Source organism: Chrysemys picta, unplaced genomic scaffold (genome assembly GCF_011386835.1).
Source record: "Chrysemys picta bellii isolate R12L10 unplaced genomic scaffold, ASM1138683v2 scaf319, whole genome shotgun sequence".
Taxonomy (NCBI): domain Eukaryota; kingdom Metazoa; phylum Chordata; order Testudines; family Emydidae; genus Chrysemys; species Chrysemys picta.
In genome coordinates this window covers 22257-40998 of record NW_027053026.1, presented here as the reverse complement: position 1 = coordinate 40998, position 18742 = coordinate 22257, and the positions used below count along the sequence as shown (strand labels likewise).

General features: G+C 46.0%; 1 protein-coding gene across 6 annotated transcripts in view; it reads right to left on the bottom strand.

Annotated features, from left to right (window-relative positions):
- Nucleotides 1-18742, bottom strand: part of LOC101949754 (long-chain-fatty-acid--CoA ligase ACSBG1) — a 65104-nt gene that overhangs the window by 28753 nt on the left and 17609 nt on the right. For 4 of the 6 annotated variants that reach the window (XM_065579464.1, XM_065579467.1, XM_065579465.1 and 1 more), the window contains one exon: nt 2802-3019. In XM_065579464.1, the coding sequence (XP_065435536.1) occupies nt 2802-3019 (218 nt within the window). Of the gene's footprint in view, nt 1-2801; nt 3020-5298; nt 5423-18742 lie in introns of all 6 variants that reach the window. The other 2 variants (XM_065579466.1, XM_065579468.1) reach the window with 1 other exon arrangement.

Sequence of the window (18742 nt, the reverse complement as noted above, 5' to 3'; positions counted from 1 at the left end):
ACTGTCTGCAATTAACACTCTCTAGGTTCATGCAAACATAAGACTCTCCCACCCCTCACACCCAAATTCCCAGCCCAGCCCAGTCCTTCAAAGAAGATCTGAAAAACAGAAGGGCTTTGCAACATGAACTGAAGTTCAACAAATATTAGACTTATCCCATACTCAGAATCTTTACTAAATCCTTTTCATCTTGCCAGATTAGTTTTGTTTAGTTATACTTGGGGCCAGATTGTGGACTTAGTACATAGCCCCGAATGAGGAGTGTTGCATAGCTGTATTAGGGTGACCAGATCACCCAAGTCAAATATCGGGACGCGGGGAGAGCGGGGGGGTGGGGCGACGGACGTGGCGGGGGGGGGAGCAGGGCAACCCCCCCCCTTCCTCCACAAGCACTGCCGCGGGGGGAGGAAGCGGCCGATGGCCAAGCTCGGCGGCTGCAGCTCTGGAGCCCGGGCCTGCTGCTGGGACCCAGCAGCGCGCACGCTGCGCCCAGCCCCTGGCCAGTCACGTCTGGGCTGCTGCCCAGCTAGTGCAATCCCGCTGCGACCCCGGAGTAGGGGCAGCAGGCCCCAGCCCCCCTGTCCTGCTCAGGTCCCGCAGGGGAACAAACGGGGCTGGGCTGCCGATGCCTCTGTCCCGGGGCCGCCGCGGGATTGCACCAGCTGGGCAGCAGCCCAGACGCGACTGGCCAGTGGCTGGGCACAGCGTGCGCGCTGCTGGGTCCCCGCAGCAGGCCCGAGCTCCAGAGCCGCAGCCGCCGAGCTTGGCCATCGGCCGCTTCCTCCCCCCGCGAGAGTGGGACCTGCAGCAGCGGCTGTTCCCGAGTCCCGCTGCCCGGGGGGGGGAGAACAGCCGCTGCCTGGCCCCGCAGGCCGCCCCTCTACTCTCCCTACCACCCGACTGAGTCCTGCCTGCACTTGGGGCCAGGCCGGACTCTCACTCACCCTGGCCCCGCGCTTTCCCTGCGTCTCCCGGGCCTGCCTCCAGTGCTTGCTCACTTGCTCCGCGGGGCTTCGGCAGCATTTCGGCAGCGGGTCCTTCAGTGCCGCCGAAGACACCCGGAGCTAGTGAAGGGCCCGCCGCCGGAGACCCGGAGCGCCGCCCCGTCAGTAAAAGTGCTGCCGGGTGAGTAAAAGCGCCGCAGCGGGTGGCACCTTTTTAACTAACTCACAAAAAAAGGCACCGCCTGCTGTGGCGCTTTTACTCACCCGGCGGCGCTTTTACTGATGGGGTGGCGCTCCGGGTCTTCGGCGGCGGGCCCTTCACTAGCTCCGGCTGTCTTCGGCGGCACTGAAGGACCCGCCGCCAAAATGCCGCTGAAGCCCCGTGGAGCAAGTGAAGGTCCCACCGCCGAAGATCGCGCTACACCAGGTGGCGCATTTTTTTGTGAGTGAGTTAAAAAGACGCCACTTTTGGGGAATGTGCTCAAGGGGAGCAGCCACTCCCCCTGTGGCCATGAGGGAACAGAGAACAACCTAGGTGTTCATGTAGCGCTGCTCTGTTACTGTCTATAGTGACAGATGCCACCGGTGCCAACTTTTGTTGGCATTATTTTCTTTTGAACTCTTTCTGAAAAATATGCATTAGTTTCTAAAACATAATGAAAACTAACTTACTTGACATTTTAGCATCCAAAGATAATCTAAAGGCCATGCCAACAATCTGCATCACAGGCTCTAAAAAGACAGTCACCCAAGACTCCTGTGTTGCACCTCTGTGACTACCACCCTTGTCTCCCTGATTGCAACTGCTTTCACAAGCAGAGTCTCACCTATTGACTTGGCCACTGTTTCTGCCAACACCTTTGCAAACACAGGCATCAGTGCCATCTGCTACCATTGAAAATATTAGTATCTGTCTGATATACAACTAAAACAGTATAATAAATATAACTATAACAATATAGTGTATTAAATAGAAATATTTACTAATCTGCCTCTCATTGCCTTGGTCAATCATAAAAAAGAAAATTGCTAGGCAATTCAGAAATTTAAGAGACACAACTTGTTGGGGTCATCAAATATACTGCACTTAAAAGGAAGGTAAATCCCATGAAGCATTCCAGGATGACACTGATCCTCTACTATGGATTGAGAGGGTCTCATTAATATTTGAATGGTACAGTTACGAGAGATTTACCTTATATACTCATTCATAAGCCGAATATTTTTGGTAAAAAAGTGATGCATCAAAGAGCGGGGGTCGGCTTATAAACGGGTCTACACCAAAATTTGATGATTTTAAACTCTATGAAATCATTGAATTGAATATCTAATACATTGTCATTTTGTTTACCTGGATCGTTCATAGGCACGGATGCCCTCAGCTCCCTGTGGCCGCAGTTCACTGTTCCCAGTCAATGGGACCTGCGGGAAGTGGCGCCACTTCCCGCAGCTCCCATTGGCTGGAAACGGCAAACCGCCACTGGGAGCTGAGGGCCTCCGTGCCTGTGAACGCTCCAGGTAAACAAAATGTCCAGGCCCGCTAGCGGCTTACCCTAATGGGCCAGGAGCCAAAGTTTGCCAGCCCCTGAATTATAGGGTCGGCTTATGAAAGGGTCATACAGTTTTTGCTATTTTTACCTATCCATCTTGGGGGGTCGGCTTATAAATGAATGGGCTAATGAACGAGTATATATGGTATTTCAATAAAGGCTGTGATGCAGATTCTAGAAGTCACATGTGATTGCTACTCTTCATAAGGACTGAAAACCCACAGGAACACTTTCATGCTATAATCTGTAATAAAAAAAACCTGTATAACAAGTATGAGTTTGGATTGTTGTTTTTTTAAACACTTACCTTCAAAAAGCTTTTGGCTGCTTTCCAGGAAAGATTGTAATACTCCGCAAATGTGATTTTTTCCCATTTTCCATTCTTTTTGCTGGCCATAGCATTGAGAGGCCCATATTTATCCACAGTCTCTTTGAACATCTGATGAACTGTTATTGGAGTTTGTGAACATGATTGATCTATCCTGAGCTTGACCACACTATCAGCAAATGTAGTCCATAAAGGCTCTGAAAGGCAAGTTATTATCAAGATAGTAGATCAGTGAAAAAAATAGTAAGTGATCATGTAATTAAAGACTACTATTATAATGCATATGCACGAAGGATCAAATTAAGGTTACATGGGCGACCTTAATTCTGGCATTTCTAAACTTCTGCATGCTTGACTTTGCAACCTTAAAGTTCTTTTAACATAGGATATTTTTTTAAATGTATAATTTCCTACGTTTTTAGAAAACTTAAAAATTGGAATAAAAAGTCATAATGTAGAACCATATTCACCCTCCACATGATTCATCAGCAGAGTTGCGATCTTTAAAGCCAAAGCATAGTCCATTATGACATACGCTAATGGAGTAACTGGTAGCAGTAGATGGCTGTACGTGGACATGAAACTAGAAGGAGATGGAAACACACTTTGGATTCACCTACACAGGGTTCAGTGAAAGCTTTTTGACAAGAGTCAGGTAAGTCACAGAATGTAAGTCACACTTATAGTGTGCACACAGAACACCTGTTCCATTTTCAACTCACATGGTATGAATATATGGCAGTGGTTTGCTGAGAACTAAGGGCATAGTGTCCTCGGTGAGTATCCCATGGTCCTTTATTTCGCAGCTGACCAACATGCATCCTAGAATTGTTTTCGCTGTGATTTGTGCGAAGCCAGGTGATTTCTTTTTTTTTTTTAAATCCCATGTTTCCACTGTCTTCCCCCCATACATCCTTTCTGGGCAGTTTCACACCATTTTTTAATTGCTATCTTCTAGCATGGACCCAACAATGCTCTGTACTGTTATGGTGACAAGCACATATGCAGAGGCTGGTTGGGCTGTATTACAGCAGTCAAAGCCAGACAAATTCAGCAGCGGACTTTGCCCAAGACACCACTGAGCAGATTATGTGGGAGCAGGAGACTATTCTATGGCAGCTGCAGCAGCTTCTCCAGCTGCAGAAGAACACCCTGAGGCGATGGCAGCAGGATGAAGAAGAATAGGACAATGCCAAGTAGTTGGAACTAGAAATACTGGTTCCTGGATCCGCCACGTGGCATTCAGCACTGTTTCAGGGCCTGGGAAACCAGCATGGATTGGTGGGAGAGGATCATTCTGCAGACCTGGGACAACCAGCTGTAGCGAGAGAACTTCAGGGTAGGAAGGACTACCTTTTTTGTGATCTGTGCAGAAGTGACCCAGAGCTGCAGCTACAAGTACTATAGTACCAACATGCAGTGTTCTATACCCATAGAGAAGCAGGTCACCATTGCCATCTGGAAACTGGCCACCCCAGAATGCTACCGGTCTGTAGCCAGCCAGTTTAGCATGGGGAGATCAAATGCTGGGGCCATTCTCATGCAGGTCCTATGCCACTGATAAGGTGCTGTCCAGCCAGGACAAAGCTGGGTAGTGCTCCAGAGATTATTGATGGCTTTGGATACATGGGTTCCCAAACTCTTCTGGGGCAACTGACAGAACCTATGTGCCTATCATTTGATACAAACACTCCAGCATGCCCCCTCCTGTCAGGATGCAGAATTTATTATCAAGAAAGGGGTATTTAACCATGGTGCTTCAAGACCTGGTTGACCACTGCAGTAGGTTTACAGACGTAAGTGCAGGCTGGTCTAGAAGGGTCCACAATGCTAGGATCTTTCAGAAGTCAGTTCTATTTAAATTAATGGGAAAAGGACTGAGGACTACTGTGGACATTAATGGTGTAGACATAGGTCCAGTTATTCCTGGGAGACCTGACTTATCCTCTGATGCCCATTATGGTCCTTTGGATGATAATTTAAGTGAACTAGAACATACTGTCATCAATGAAATATAGTCTGTGGACACTCATACCTCAATGCCTCTGTCATGCTGTCTGGAGTAGCTCACAGCTGTGAGTGCCTACCTCAGTGCAGAGTGTCAGAAAACAGGGCAGACTCCCCAAATTGGTGGTGTATTCTATAATTAGATTTTACCAAGCCAACAAAAACTGTAAACTCCTGGATCACTATACCAGTCTTACCACGGAGTCACAGACAGTCCTCTTAGACGCCCCAGTCTATCTTTCCACTGAGACAGATGGGACTTAGTGATAAATGGTCACTTACACCAAAGATCACATCACATTTAGTCCCAAGAGACCAGTCACTTACCCCAGATCAACTGGTACTCTAGATCTTACACCGAAGACAACACAGATAGCCAATCCCATAAAAAACTATCTAAAGGTTTATTAACTAGGAAAAAGAAATAAGAAAGCTATTTGCAGGTTAAAGCAAACAAACATATACTCACAAATGAGTTATCTAAATCCTAAGAGTGCCAGAGTTTTAGTGATCTGTCAATTCAAAGTCTCTTTCAGGGTGGACCCAAGAGGCAGCCCCAGGGGATCTCTGTTTTCAGTTTGGTGTCTCTAGCCCTGTCAGAGTTCAAACAGCCAAAAAGATGGAAAATTTTCATGTGACTTTGTTTTATTTCTTTCATTCAGCTTCTAAGACACAGGGCACATAGCACTTCCTGGTGCAATAGGGCCATTAATCAATCTTTTTTATTGCAATGTTCCTTGATGGCCCAACTGATTTTGATAATCCTTTTGGAAGGGCAGGGAACAAGTCCCATGCCTGGGTTCACAAGTTCAGAGCAAACATTCTCAAAGTCATAAAGCAAAACGTACATGTTTTTTTATAGCATGGAATACTGACATTATATGTGAGATTAATGCATGCAGCAACTTACAATCATTTCATAGAGTCTAAATACTAAATATATTTTTATAAGAGTAATACCTATTTTGAGCAAAATTAACATACAGGTGAACTGATCTGGTTTCCAGCTATGAGTTTGTAAGGTCTTAGCTAATGACTGCAGTGTGGCTGGCAGATGGCCTGCCAGCATCACAGCCTCCTCAACAGGAGCTATTTCATGTCAGTTGGAATTGGAGTCAACTCTAAGAGGAAGTATCTGATACTCATTTTGTTTTTTATATACTATCAAACAAGATTCAGAGAATGGAAATCAGTCTGCTCTCTTCTTAATACTAGGTTACGACTGGCACAGGCCAGTAAACAGTAGGTTGCTATTTGGCATGAATTATTATAAATCCTAACACTCAGCTAGCAATTTTTGTTATAAATACTTCAAAATAAGTGTAAACAGGCTATAACTTCAGTTCCATGATTCTTTAGTTCTGATATAAATAACTTTCAGCAATAAAAGTAAGGGGACACCAAATAGGATGCAGCATAGCTAGCTTGGGAACTAAAATGAGCAATGTCTCTTTAAATAAGGTACAACTGAGATATATGGATTGAGGAGCCATAACGGTAGCATAAAACTGACTTTGCTCCTTGGTTCCATGCTGAGCCCAACTTAATCAGACCAGAGGATCCAGCCCAGCTGTAGAGAATGATAAAACTTACAGATAAAGGTAAAAGTAGAGAAGAAAGAAAGACTGCACAGGAAATTAAGTTAATGAGACTTTTCAAGTTCACAAGAAGTGAAAGGTCACTGAAGGAGGCCGTGAGGCCTGAAAGAGAAGTCAGCAATCACTGATTGAAAAGTGTTAAACATTGCTAAAAAGTTAGTCATTTGCCATAGTGTTAATTTAATATACAGTTTCTTCTTCTTCTTCTTCCAAGAACAGTGTATTACTTCTGACACCAGTGTCACCTCCTGCTTGGCAGGAGCAGATACACCAATATCCAGTTCCCAGGAAGCTACTCTCTCAGGAATTGGCTCCAAACAGAGAGTAAAGCAGAATGAAAACTGTCTGTTATCTGCCACAGTTTCTCTCAAAGGACCACTACATAACAAAACAACACAACAATACAGCATTTCTTGATTAGAAATTTGCTCTCATTCTAAGAAAAAAATCTTGTAAGACTATGTGTAACAGTACCAGCTGGTAACCCCTGCCATAATATTTAACTAGCATATCCCACATTAATCATAAGGCAGCACCACACAACTGTGTCATTTAAATTTATATAAGAACATAAGAACAGCTATACAGAGTCAGATCAATGGTCCATCTAACCCAGTATCCTGTCTTACGACAGTAGACAGTGCCAGGTGCTTCAGTGGGAATAAATAGAACAGGCAACCATCGAGTGATCCATTCCCTGTCATCCACTCCCAGCTTCTGGCAATCAGAGGCTAGGGACACCCAGAGCATGGAGTTGCATCCCTGACCATCTTGGCTAATAGCTATTGATGGACCTATCCTCCATGACCTTATCCAATTCTTTTTTTAACCCCGTTATTCGTTTGGCCTTCACAACATCCCTGGCAATGAGTTCCACAGGTTGACTGTACATTGTGTGAAGTACTTCCTTCTCTGTGTTTTAAAGCTGCTGCCTCTTAATTTCATTGGGTGACCCCTGTCTCTTGTGTTATGTGTGTAGTAACAGGAGGCCCTGAGATATAAACCTTGGTATCAGCGGCCTGGTATGAGGCCTAAGGCCTGAACTAAAGTAATGGTCAAGACTTTGCTAACATAAAGCAAAGTTAAGCTGTGAGCCAGAGGCAGGCCCTGCTCACAGAAGCTGGCAAGGAAAGGGCTGATGCTGCAAAAAGAGACATACCTAAAAGGTACTGGACACCAGATATCAGAACATTCACATACTTGTATATTCCACACACAACAAGGAACAGGTTGACCCATCCCAATGACAGGGCCAAAAGGGGAATATGATGGATAGTGTTGTTTTGTTCGAACCAACATGTACAAGGTGAGAGGCGGCACCTTACTACGTAGAGGGGTTGTACCTTGCTGCGTAGAGGGGTTGCACCTCAATACGTCAGGAGTGATGTGTAACTTGTTTGTATCTGCGTATAAGAATGCATCCCTGAGTGGATGTCTTTGTCCGGCCGAGGGGGCAGTGGAAAGTCCCGCCACTGAGCCGGGTCCATTGCCAAGAGGCACTTTCTCATAGTATGCCCGGTAGACTAAGTAATCTATGGGGAACTGCAATTGTGTCCAAGGTCGCAATAAACCTAGTCGACGTGACTTTGCATCTTACTAGACTGGTTATTGGGGGTCCTCTTCGGGTCTGCTGTGTCAGCTATCTGCGCAGAGCTGGGGCAGCACACAGAGGGAACACACGCACGCAGCCGAGTGATATCAACATAGGAGAAAGCAGAACACCACACCAGTAGCATCTGACAACAATGCGAAGGGGTAATAACACTTCCTTATTCACTTTCTCCAAATCATTAACGATTTTGTAGACCTCTATCATATCCCTTCTTAGTTGTCTGTTTTCCAAGCTGAAAAGTCCCAATCTTTTTAATTTCTCCTCATACGGTAGCTGTTCCATACCCTTAATTATTTTTCTGCACTTCTCTGTACCTTTTCCAGTTCTAATACACCTCTACCCCGCTATAACGTGACCCGACATAAGACAGGGCTGCGGCAGCGGGGCTCTGGCGGTGATTTAAAGGGCCTGAGGCTCCCCACGGCTGGAGCCCCGGGCTCTTTAAATCACCGCTGGAGCCCTGCTGCCCCTACCCTGATATAACAGTATTTCACCAATAACGCGGTAGGCAGGGCCAGCTCTGGCTTTTTTGCTGCCCCAGGCAAAAAAGCCTCCCGCTGCCCACCCCCCGCCCCAGCGGGGAGCGCAGCAGGGGAGGGCACTGAGCCCGGCCACAGCCCCACTCTCCCCGGCCGGCCGGAACGCCGGGGGAAGGGCAGCGAGCCCGGCCGTGGCTCCACTCTCCCCGGCGGCCGGAGCACTGGGGGGAGGGCGGCGGGCCCGGCTGGGGCCCCGCTCTCCCCGACTGGCCGGAGCACCGGGAGGAGGGCGGCAAGCCCGGCCACGGCTCCGCTCTCCCCGACCGGCCGGAGCGCTGGGAGGAGGGCAGCGAGCCTGGCCGCAGCCCCGCTCTCCCCGGCCGGCCAGAGCGCCGGTGGAGGACAGCGAGCCCGGCCGCGGCCCCGCTCTCCCCAGTGGCCGGAGCGCCAGGGGGAGGGCGGCAAGCCCGGCCCAGGCCCTGCTCTCCCCGACAGCTGGAGTGCCGCCGGGAGGAGGGCGGATAGCCCGGCCGGGGCTGGCTCTCCCTGACCCACCGGAGCGCCGGGAGGAGGGCAGCGAGCCTGGCCGCGGCCCCCGCTCTCCCCGGGTGAGCGCCGCCCCCCTCCAGGTGCCGCCCCAAGCACCTGCTTGGAGGGCTGGTGCCTGGAGCCGGCCCTGGCGGTAGGGATTTTTGGCTCCCCAAGCGCATTATATCAGGGTAGAGGTGTACATCTTTTTTGAGATGGGGTGACCAAAAATCATTGAAGATTTTTAAGAGCAGGTTAGACAAACACCTGTCAGGAATGGTCTAGATCAGGGGTAGGCAACCTATGGCATGTGTGCCAAAGGCGGCATGCAAGCTGATTTTCAGTGGCACTCACACTGCCCGGGTCCTGGCCACCGGTCCAGGGGGCTCTGCATTTTAATTTAATTTTAAATGAAGTTTCTTAAACATTTTTAAAACCTTATTTACTTTACATACAACAATAGTTTAGTTATATATTATAGACTTATAGAAAGAGACCTTCTAAAAACTTTAAAATGTATTACTGGCATGCACAACCTTAAATTAGAATGAATAAATGAAGACTCAGCACACCACTTCTGAAAGGTTGCCAACCCCTGGTTCAGATAATACTTAAAACATATAAGAACATAAGAATGGCCGTACTGGGTCAGACCAAAGGTCCATCTAGCCCAGTATCCTGTCTACCAACAGTGGCCAATGCCAGGTGCCCCAGAGGGAGTGAACCTAACAGGTAAGGATCAAGTGATCTCTCTCCTGCCATCCATCTACACCCTCTGACAAACAGAGTCTAGGGACACCATTCCTTACCCATCCTGGCTAATAGCCATTAATGGACTTAACTTCCATGAATATTTATCCAGTTTTCTTTTAAACCCTGTTATAGTCCTAGCCTTCACAACCTCCTCAGGTAAGGAGTTCCACAAGTTGACTGTGCGCTGTGTGAAGAAGAACTTCCTTTTGTTTGTTTTAAACCTGCTGCCTATTAATTTCATTTGGTGACCCCTAGTTCTTGTATTATGGGAATAAGTAAATAACTTTTCCTTATCTACTTTCTCCACATCACTTATGATTTTATATACCTCTAGCATATCCCCCCTTAGTCTCCTCTTTTCCAAGCTGAAAAGTCCTAACCTCTTTAATCTCTCCTCATATGGGACCCGTTCCAAACCCCTAATCATTTTAGTTGCCCTTCTCTGAACCTTTTCTAGTGCCAGTATATCTTTTTTGAGATGAGGAGACCACATCTGTATGCAGTATTCAAGATGTGGGCATACCATCGATTATATAAGGGCAATAATATATTCTCCGTCTTATTCTCTATCCCCTTTTTAATGATTCCTAACATCCTGTTTGCTTTTTTGACTGCCTCTGCACACTGCGTGGACATCTTCAGAGAACTAACCACGATGACTCCAAGATCTTTTTCCTGATTTGTTGTAGCTAAATTAGCCCTCATCATATTGTATGTATAGTTGGGGTTATTTTTTCCAATGTGCATTACTTTACATTTATCCACATTAAATTTCATTTGCCATTTTGTTGCCCAATCACTTAGTTTTGTGAGATCTTTTTGAAGTTCTTCACAGTCTGCTTTGGTCTTAACTATCTTGAGCAGTTTAGTATCATCTGCAAACTTTGCCACCTCACTTTTTACCCCTTCTCCAGATCATTTATGAATAATTTGAATAGGATTGGTCCTAGGATTGACCCTTGGGGAACACCACTAGTTACCCCTCTCCATTCTGAGAATTTACCATTAATTCCTACCCTTTGTTCCCTGTCTTTTAACCAGTTCTCAATCCATGAAAGGACCTTCCCTTTTATCCCATGACAACTTAATTTACGTAAGAACCTTTGGTGTGGGACCTTGTCAAAGGCTTTCTGCAAATCTAAGTACACTATGTTCACTGGATCCTCCTTGTCCACATGTTTGTTGACCTCTTCAAAGAACTCTCATAGATTAGTAAGACACAATTTCCCTTTATAGAAACCATGTTGACGTTTGCCCAACAATTTATGTTCTTCTATGTGTCTGACAATTTTATTCTTTACTATTGTTTCGACTAATTTGCCCGGTACCGACGTTAGACTTACCGGTCTGTAATTGCCAGGGTCACCTCTAGAGCCCTTTGTAAATATTGGCATTACATTAGCTATTTTCCAGTCGTTGGGTACAGAAGCCGATCTAAAGGACAGGTTACAAACCCTAGTTAATAGTTCTGCAATTTCACATTTGAGTTCTTTTAGAACTCTTGGGTGAATGCCATCTGGTCCCGGTGACTTGTTAATGTTAAGTTTATCAATTAATTCCAAAACCTCCGCTAGTGACACTTCAATCTGTGACAGTTCCTCAGATTCGTCACCTACAAAAGCCGGCTCAGGTTTGGGAATCTCCCTAACATCTTCAGCCGTGAAGACTGAAGCAAAGAATTCGTTTAGTTTCTCCATGTAACCCTTCTGCCCATCTAAGTTGGCAGCAACAAGGGCCGGGTTCTGTATCTAGGGGTTCAGTTTCAATAACGCAATGCAAAACCGGCTCAAGCCCCCACCCAGTGACCTGGGACAATTACATACCATCCCCTGGGTGCCTCTAAGAGGCAATACTTCCCCTCTCGCAAGCACGGAGTCTGAGTGTAGCAGAAAATGTTTAATAAAATGAGGTAAACGACATCAGCATTAAATTGGAAAAACACCACAAACAGGATTCATAACACAAACCATGAGCAAAAAACCCACCCCAGCAAATTGGGCTGTGTCCTTCCCCTTTGGTTCTTGAATCCAGCAACCCAAAAATCACCCAGAGTCCCCAAAGACCAACAACCCCAAAGTCTGTTGAGTCCAGCAACTGCCCAAAGTCCCAAAAGTCCCACAACCCCCAAAGTCTCTGTCCCTGGTCAGTGCAGCCCCAGAGTAAAAGGGGGGCACGCAGGGTGTTAAGGGGCACCTTACGTGATCCAAGGCCGGCCGTCTCTCCGTGGGGTTCCGCCGCAGCCTTCACCACGAGCCAGTCCACTTCCTGCCGTCCCACAAACCGCTCCGCTCTACAAGCTGCTCCGCTCCGCTCACCGACTTGTGAGCCGCTCCAGCCATCCCCGCAAACAGCTCCACTCACCATTCCTTGGGCCGCTCCAACCGTCCCCGCAAGGCTCTGCACCGCTCGCTGCTCCTCCAGTCATCCCCACAAATTGCTCCGCCAGCTGCTTAGCAATATAGCTTCAGGCTCCCCCACTAGCTAACACAGCACTTTATAACTTTAACTCTTTTGTGATTTCAGCTCAGAGTAGGGGAGCCCCAGTGCTGGTGCACCATTGGCCCAAAGTGAATTCAGCTCAGCAGCCTGTAACTAGACTCCTAATGGAATCAAAGTTAGCTCTGACATTCAACAGTGGAGAGAGGAGGTAGTGCAATTGGTGTTTCAAGCCCTCAGAGGGAGGAAGGGTAGCCATACTATCAGGTACAAATACCTGTCCCCATCCTCTTTCAATTCCCTGAGCTTTATAACCCATGCCCCTTGTCACGCAAGTGCTATTTAGGTAATGGTGAAGGACTCACTCAGTCCTTCTGTCATACAACAGTTCCACTGGCCTTGATTCACAGAATCAGGGTAATAAAACTTTATTCTTCCTGCCCCAATAACAGAGAAACTGGGGATCCCACACCAGCCAAAGTAACCACTTTCAGTTGCTGTTGTTTCATGCCAGACGGGTGGGTGTGCCTATGCAAACAAGATTAGCCCCTGGAGTTCTTTTCCACACTCGCCATAATTCACCACCAGATGTCAGGGTAGAGCTCATCCTGACTCTGCTTACATCCACAATGACTTTATCGTCTTTAAGCGCTCCTTTTGTATCTCGATCATCAAGGGGCCCCACTGGTTGTTTAGCAGGCTTCCTGCTTCTGATGTACTTCAAAAACATTTTGTTATTACCTTTTGAGTTTTTGGCTAGCCGTTTTTCAAACTCCTCTTTGGCTTTTCTTATTACATTTTTACACTTAATTTGGCAGTGTTTATGCTCCTTTCTATTTACCTCACTAGAATTTGACTTCCACTTTTTAAAGGAAGTCTTTTTATCTCTCACTGCTTCTTTTACATGGTTGTTAAGCCACGGTGGCTCTTTTTTAGTTCTTTTACTGTGTTTCTTAATTTGGGGTATACATTTAAGTTGGGCCTCTATTATGGTGTCTTTAAAAAGCACCCATGCAGCTTGCAGGGATTTCGCTTTAGTCACTGTACCTTTTAATTTCTGTTTAACTAACCCTCTCATTTTTGCATAGTTCCCCTTTTTGAAATTAAATGCCACAGTGTTGGGCTGTTGAGGTGTTCTTCCCACCATAGGGATGTTGAATGCTATTGTATTATGGTCACTATTTCCAAGCAGTCCTGTTATAGTTACCTCTTGGACCAGCTCCTGCGCTCCACTCAGGACTAAAACTAGAGTTGCCTCTCCCCTTGTGGGTTCCCGTACCAGCTGCTCCAAGAAGCAGTCATTTAAAGTATCGAGAAATTTTGACTCTGCATTTCGTCCTGAGGTGACATGTTCCCAGTCTATATGGGGATAATTGAAATCCCCCACTATTACTGAGTTCTTAATTTTGATAGCCTCTCTAATTTCCCTTAGCATTTCATCATCACTATCACCGTCCTGGTCAGGTGGTCGATAATAGATCCCTAATGTTATATTCTTATTAGAGCATGAAATTACTATCCATAGAGATTCTATGGAACATGTGAATTCACTTAAGATTTTTACTTCATTTGATTCTACATTTTCTTTCACATATAGTGCCATTCCCTCCCCCGCACAACCTGTTCTGTCCTTCCGATATATTTTGTACCCCAGAATGATTGTGTCCCATTGATTGTCCTCAGTCCACCAGGTTTCTGTGATACCTATTATATCAATATCCTCCTTTATCACGAGGCACTCTAGTTCACCCATCTTATTATTTAGACTTCTAGCATTTGTGTACAAGCACTTTAAAAACTTGTCACTGTTTATTTGTCTGCCTTTTTCTGATGTGTCCGATTCTTTATGTGAATGTCCTGCCATGAGTGCAGGGGACTAGACTAGATGACTTTTCGAGGTCCCTTCCAGTCCTATGATTCTATGAAAAGAGCACACAGTATTCAAGAAGTAGGAGTACCATGGATTTATATAGTGGCATTATGATATTTTCTGTTTTATCATCTATCCCTTTCCTAATGGTTCCTAATATTCCGTTAGATTTTTTGATTGCTGCACCACATTGAGTGGATGTTTTCAGAGAACTATCCACAATGACAATAACAGAGGAGGAGACGGACCTCGGAGTATTGGTTGATCACAGGATGACTATGAGCCGCCAATGTGATATGGCCATGGAAAAAGCTAATGCGGTCTTGGGATGCATCAGGCAAGGTATTTCCAGTAGAGATAAGGAGTGTTAGTACCATTATACAAGGCATTGGTGAGACCTTATCTGGAATACTGGGTGCAGTTCTGGTATCCCATGTTTAAGAAGGATGAATTCAAACTGGAACAGGTACAGAGAAGGGCTACTAGTATGATCTGAGGAATGGAAAACCTGTCTTATGAAAGGAGACTCAAAGAGCTTGGCTTGTTTAGCCTAACCAAAAGAAGGCTGAGGGGAGATATGATTGCTCTCTATAAATATATCAGAGGAATAAATATCAGGGAGGGAAAGGAATTATTTAAGCTCAGTACCAATGTGGACACAAGAACAAATGGATATAAACTGGCCATCAGGAAGTTTAGACTTGAAATTAGATGAAGGTTTCTAACCATCAGAGGAGTGAAGTTCTTGAACAGCCTTCCAAGGGGAGCAGTGGGGGAAAAAGAAATATCTGGCTTCAAGACTAAGCTTGATAAGTTTATGAAGGGAATGATATGATGGGATAGCCTAATTTAGCAATTAATTGGTCTTTGACTATTAGTGGTAAATATGCCTAATGGCCTGTGATGGAATGTTAGATGGGGTGGGATCTGAGTTACTACAGAGAATTCTTTCCTGGGTGTCTGGCTGGTGAGTCTTGCCCACGCTAGCTGATCCCCATATTTGGGATCGGGAAGGAATTTTCCTGCAGGGCAGATTGGCAGAGGCCCTGGGGTTTTTTCGCCTTCCTCTGCAGCGTGGGGCACGGGTCACTTGCTGGAGGATTCTCTGCACCTTGAAGTCTTTAAACCACAATTTGAGGACTTCAATAGCTCAGACATAGGGGTTTGATACAGGAGTGGGTGGGTGAGATTTTGTGGCCTGCGTTGTGCAGGAGGTCAGACTAGACGATCATAATGGTCCCTTCTGACCTTAAAGTCTATGATTCTATGACTCTAAGATCTCTTTCTTGAGTGGTAACAGATAGTTTAGAGCCCATCATTTTGTATGTATAGTTGGGATTATGTTTTCCAGTGTGCATTACTTTGCATTTATCCCTTTGTAACTCTTTGCAGTCTGCTTTGGATTTAACTATCTTCAGTAATTTTGTATTGTCTGCAAATTTTGCCACTTCTTTGTTTGCCCCTTTTTCCAGATCATTTATGAATATGTTGAATAGCACTGGCCCCAGTACAGGTCCCTGGGGGACACCACTATTTACCTCTCTCCATTTTGAAAACTGACCATTTATTCCTACCCTTTGTTTCCTTTTAACCTGTTACTGATGTATGAGAGGACCTTCCCTCTTAACCCATAACTGCTTACTTTGCTTAAGAGCCTTTGGCAAAGGACCTTGTCAAAGGCATTCTGAAAATCCAAGTACACTATTTCCAATGGATCACCCTTGTCCACACGTTTGTTGACCCCCTCAAAGAATTCTAATGTATTTGGTGAGGCATGATTTCCCTTTACAAAAGCCGTGTTGACTCTTCCCCAACAAATTGTGTTTATTTGTGTGTCTGTTAATTCTGTTCTTTCTTGATTTATCGTAATTACCAGGATCATCTCTGGAGCCTTTTTAAAAAATTGACATCACATTAGCTATCCACCAGTTATGTGGTACAGAGTCTGATTTAAATGATAGGTTACATACCACAGCTAGTAGTTCTGCAATTTTATATTTGAGTTCCTTCAGAACTCTTGAGTGAATACCATCTGGTCTTAGTGACTTATTACTGTTTAATTTATCAATTTATTCCCAAGCCTCCTCTACTGACACCTCAGTCTAGGACAGTTCCTCAGATCTGTCACCTAAAAAGAATGGCTCAGGTGTGGGAATCTCCCTCACAGTCTCTGCAGTGAAGACCAATGCAAATAATTCATTTAGCTTCTCCGCAATGGCCTAATCTTCCTTGAATGCTCCTTTAGCACCTTGATCATCCAGTAGCCCCACGGATTGTTTGGCAGGCTTCCTGGTTTTGATGTACTTAAAAAAATGTTGCTGTTAGTTTTTGCGTCTTTAGCTTCAAATTCTTTTTTGGCCTGCCAAATTATACTTTTACACTTGACTTGCCAGAGTTTATGCACCTTGCTACTTTCTTCTGTAGGATTTAACTTACAGTTTTTAAAGGATGCCTTTTTGTCTCTAACCACTTATTTTGCTTTGTTATTTAATGATGGAGGCACTTTTTTGTCCTCTTACTATGTTTTTTAATTTGGGGTATACATTTAAATTGAGTCTCTACTATGGTGTTTTTAAAAAGTTTCCATGCAGCTTGCAGGCATTTCACTTTTGGGACTTTACCTTTTAATTTCTGTTTAACTAGCTTCCTCATTTTTGTGTAATTCCACTTTCTGAAGTTAAATTCTACTGTGGTGGGCTTCTTTGGTGTCCCTCCTCTCCATAAGGATGTTAAATTTAATTATATTATGGTCATTATTACCAAGTGGTTCAGCTATATTCACCTCTTGAACCAGATCCTGTGCTTCACTTAGGACTAAATCAAGAATTGCCTCTCCCCTTGTGGGTTCCAGGACTAGCTACTCCAAGAAGCAGTCATTTATGGTGTCAAGAAACTTCATCTATGCATCCCATCCTGAGGTGACATGTATCCAGTCAATATGGGGATAGTTGAAATCCCCCATTATTATGAGTTTTTTATTTTTATAGCCTCTCCAATCTCCTAGAGCATTTCACAATTGCCATCACCATCCTGGTCAGGTGGTGGGTAGTATATTCCTACTTCTATATTCTTATTATTCAAGCATGAGAATTTTTATCCAGAGAGATTTAATGGTACCGTTTGATTCATTGAAGATTTTTATTCTATTTGATTCTATGCTTTCTTTCACATATAGTGCCACTCCCCCACCAGCACGACCTACTCTGTAATGCTATATATTTTGTATCCTGGTATTACCATGTCCCATTGCTTATCATCATTCCACCAAGTTTCTGTGGTGCCTATTATATTAATATCCTCACTCATTTTACTGTTTCCTTGTGTCTCTCTCTCTATCTCATGTCCTTAGCTAACTATTACATGGTACTAATCTCTAACAAAGGGAGCTCATATATCTAGTTTTTAGAGTAGGGGAAGGACATCTGAGTTCTATTCCCAGTTCTGTCACAGACACACTGTATGACCTTCAAGTATCAGAGGGGTAGCAGTGTTAGTCTGAATCTGTAAAAAGCAACAGAGGGTCCTGTGGCACCTTTAAGACTAATAGAAGTATTGCAGCATAAGCTTATCGTGGGTGAATACCCACTTCATCCTTGAGCAAGTTGTTTAACCTCTATGTGCCTTAGTTTCCCTATCTGTAAACCGAGGATAATAATCCTTACACCTCAGAGATGTTGAAATGTAATTAATTAAAGCTTGTAATGTGCTTTGAGATCACTGGGTAAAAGGCATCAGAAACATTGAAATTAGTAATCAAAATGAAGATTGATGTCAAAAATTTCAACTGTCATGAAAAATGGAAAATCAAGGAGAATAATGACCAATACTATCCCCAAGTTACACCTACCACAGGCTATAATAAAATAAAAAATATGAATATATCATCTAGTGGTTATAGTGTGTCTGGGCTCATAGGTTCTCTTTCAGCTCTGCCAACTAACTCAGTGTGTGACCTTCAGGGCCGGCTCCAGGCACCAGCCCACCAAGCATGTGCTTGGGGCGGCGCCTGGAGGGGGGCGGCACGGCGGGGCGCTCCGGCCCGAGAGCTGGGCTGCGACTTGGCTCGCCGCCCTCCCTGCGGCGCTCCAGACGGTCGGGGAGAGCAGGGCCCCAGCCGGGCTCGCCACCCTCCCCCCGGTGCTCCGGTCGGTCGGAGAGAGCAGAGAGCCGCAGCGAGCTCGCTGCCCTCCCCCTAGAGCTCTGGCCACCGGGGGCTCTCCGCTCTCCCCGCGGCACTCTGGCCGCCGGGGAGAATGGAGAGCCCTAGCCGGGCTCTCCACCCTGCTCCCGGCGCTCTGGCTGCCAGGAAGAGCGGAGAGCCCCGGCCGGGCTCACCGCCCTGCTCCCGGCGCTCTGGCCGCCGGAGGCTCTCCGTTCTGCTCCTGGCGCTCTGGCTGCCGGGGAGAGCGGAGAGCCCCGGCCGGGCTCGCCGCCCTGCTCCCGGCACTCTGGCCGCCGGGGAGAGCGGAGAGCCCCGGCTGGGCTCTCCGCCCTCCCCCGGCGCTCCGGCCGGTCGGGGATTGCGTACCTGCAACCGGGCTCGGCACCCTCCCCTGCCGCGCTGGGGAGCGGCGGCGGGTGGCTTTTTTGCCTAGGGCGGCAAAAAAGCCAGAGATGGCCCTGGTGACCTTGGGTTT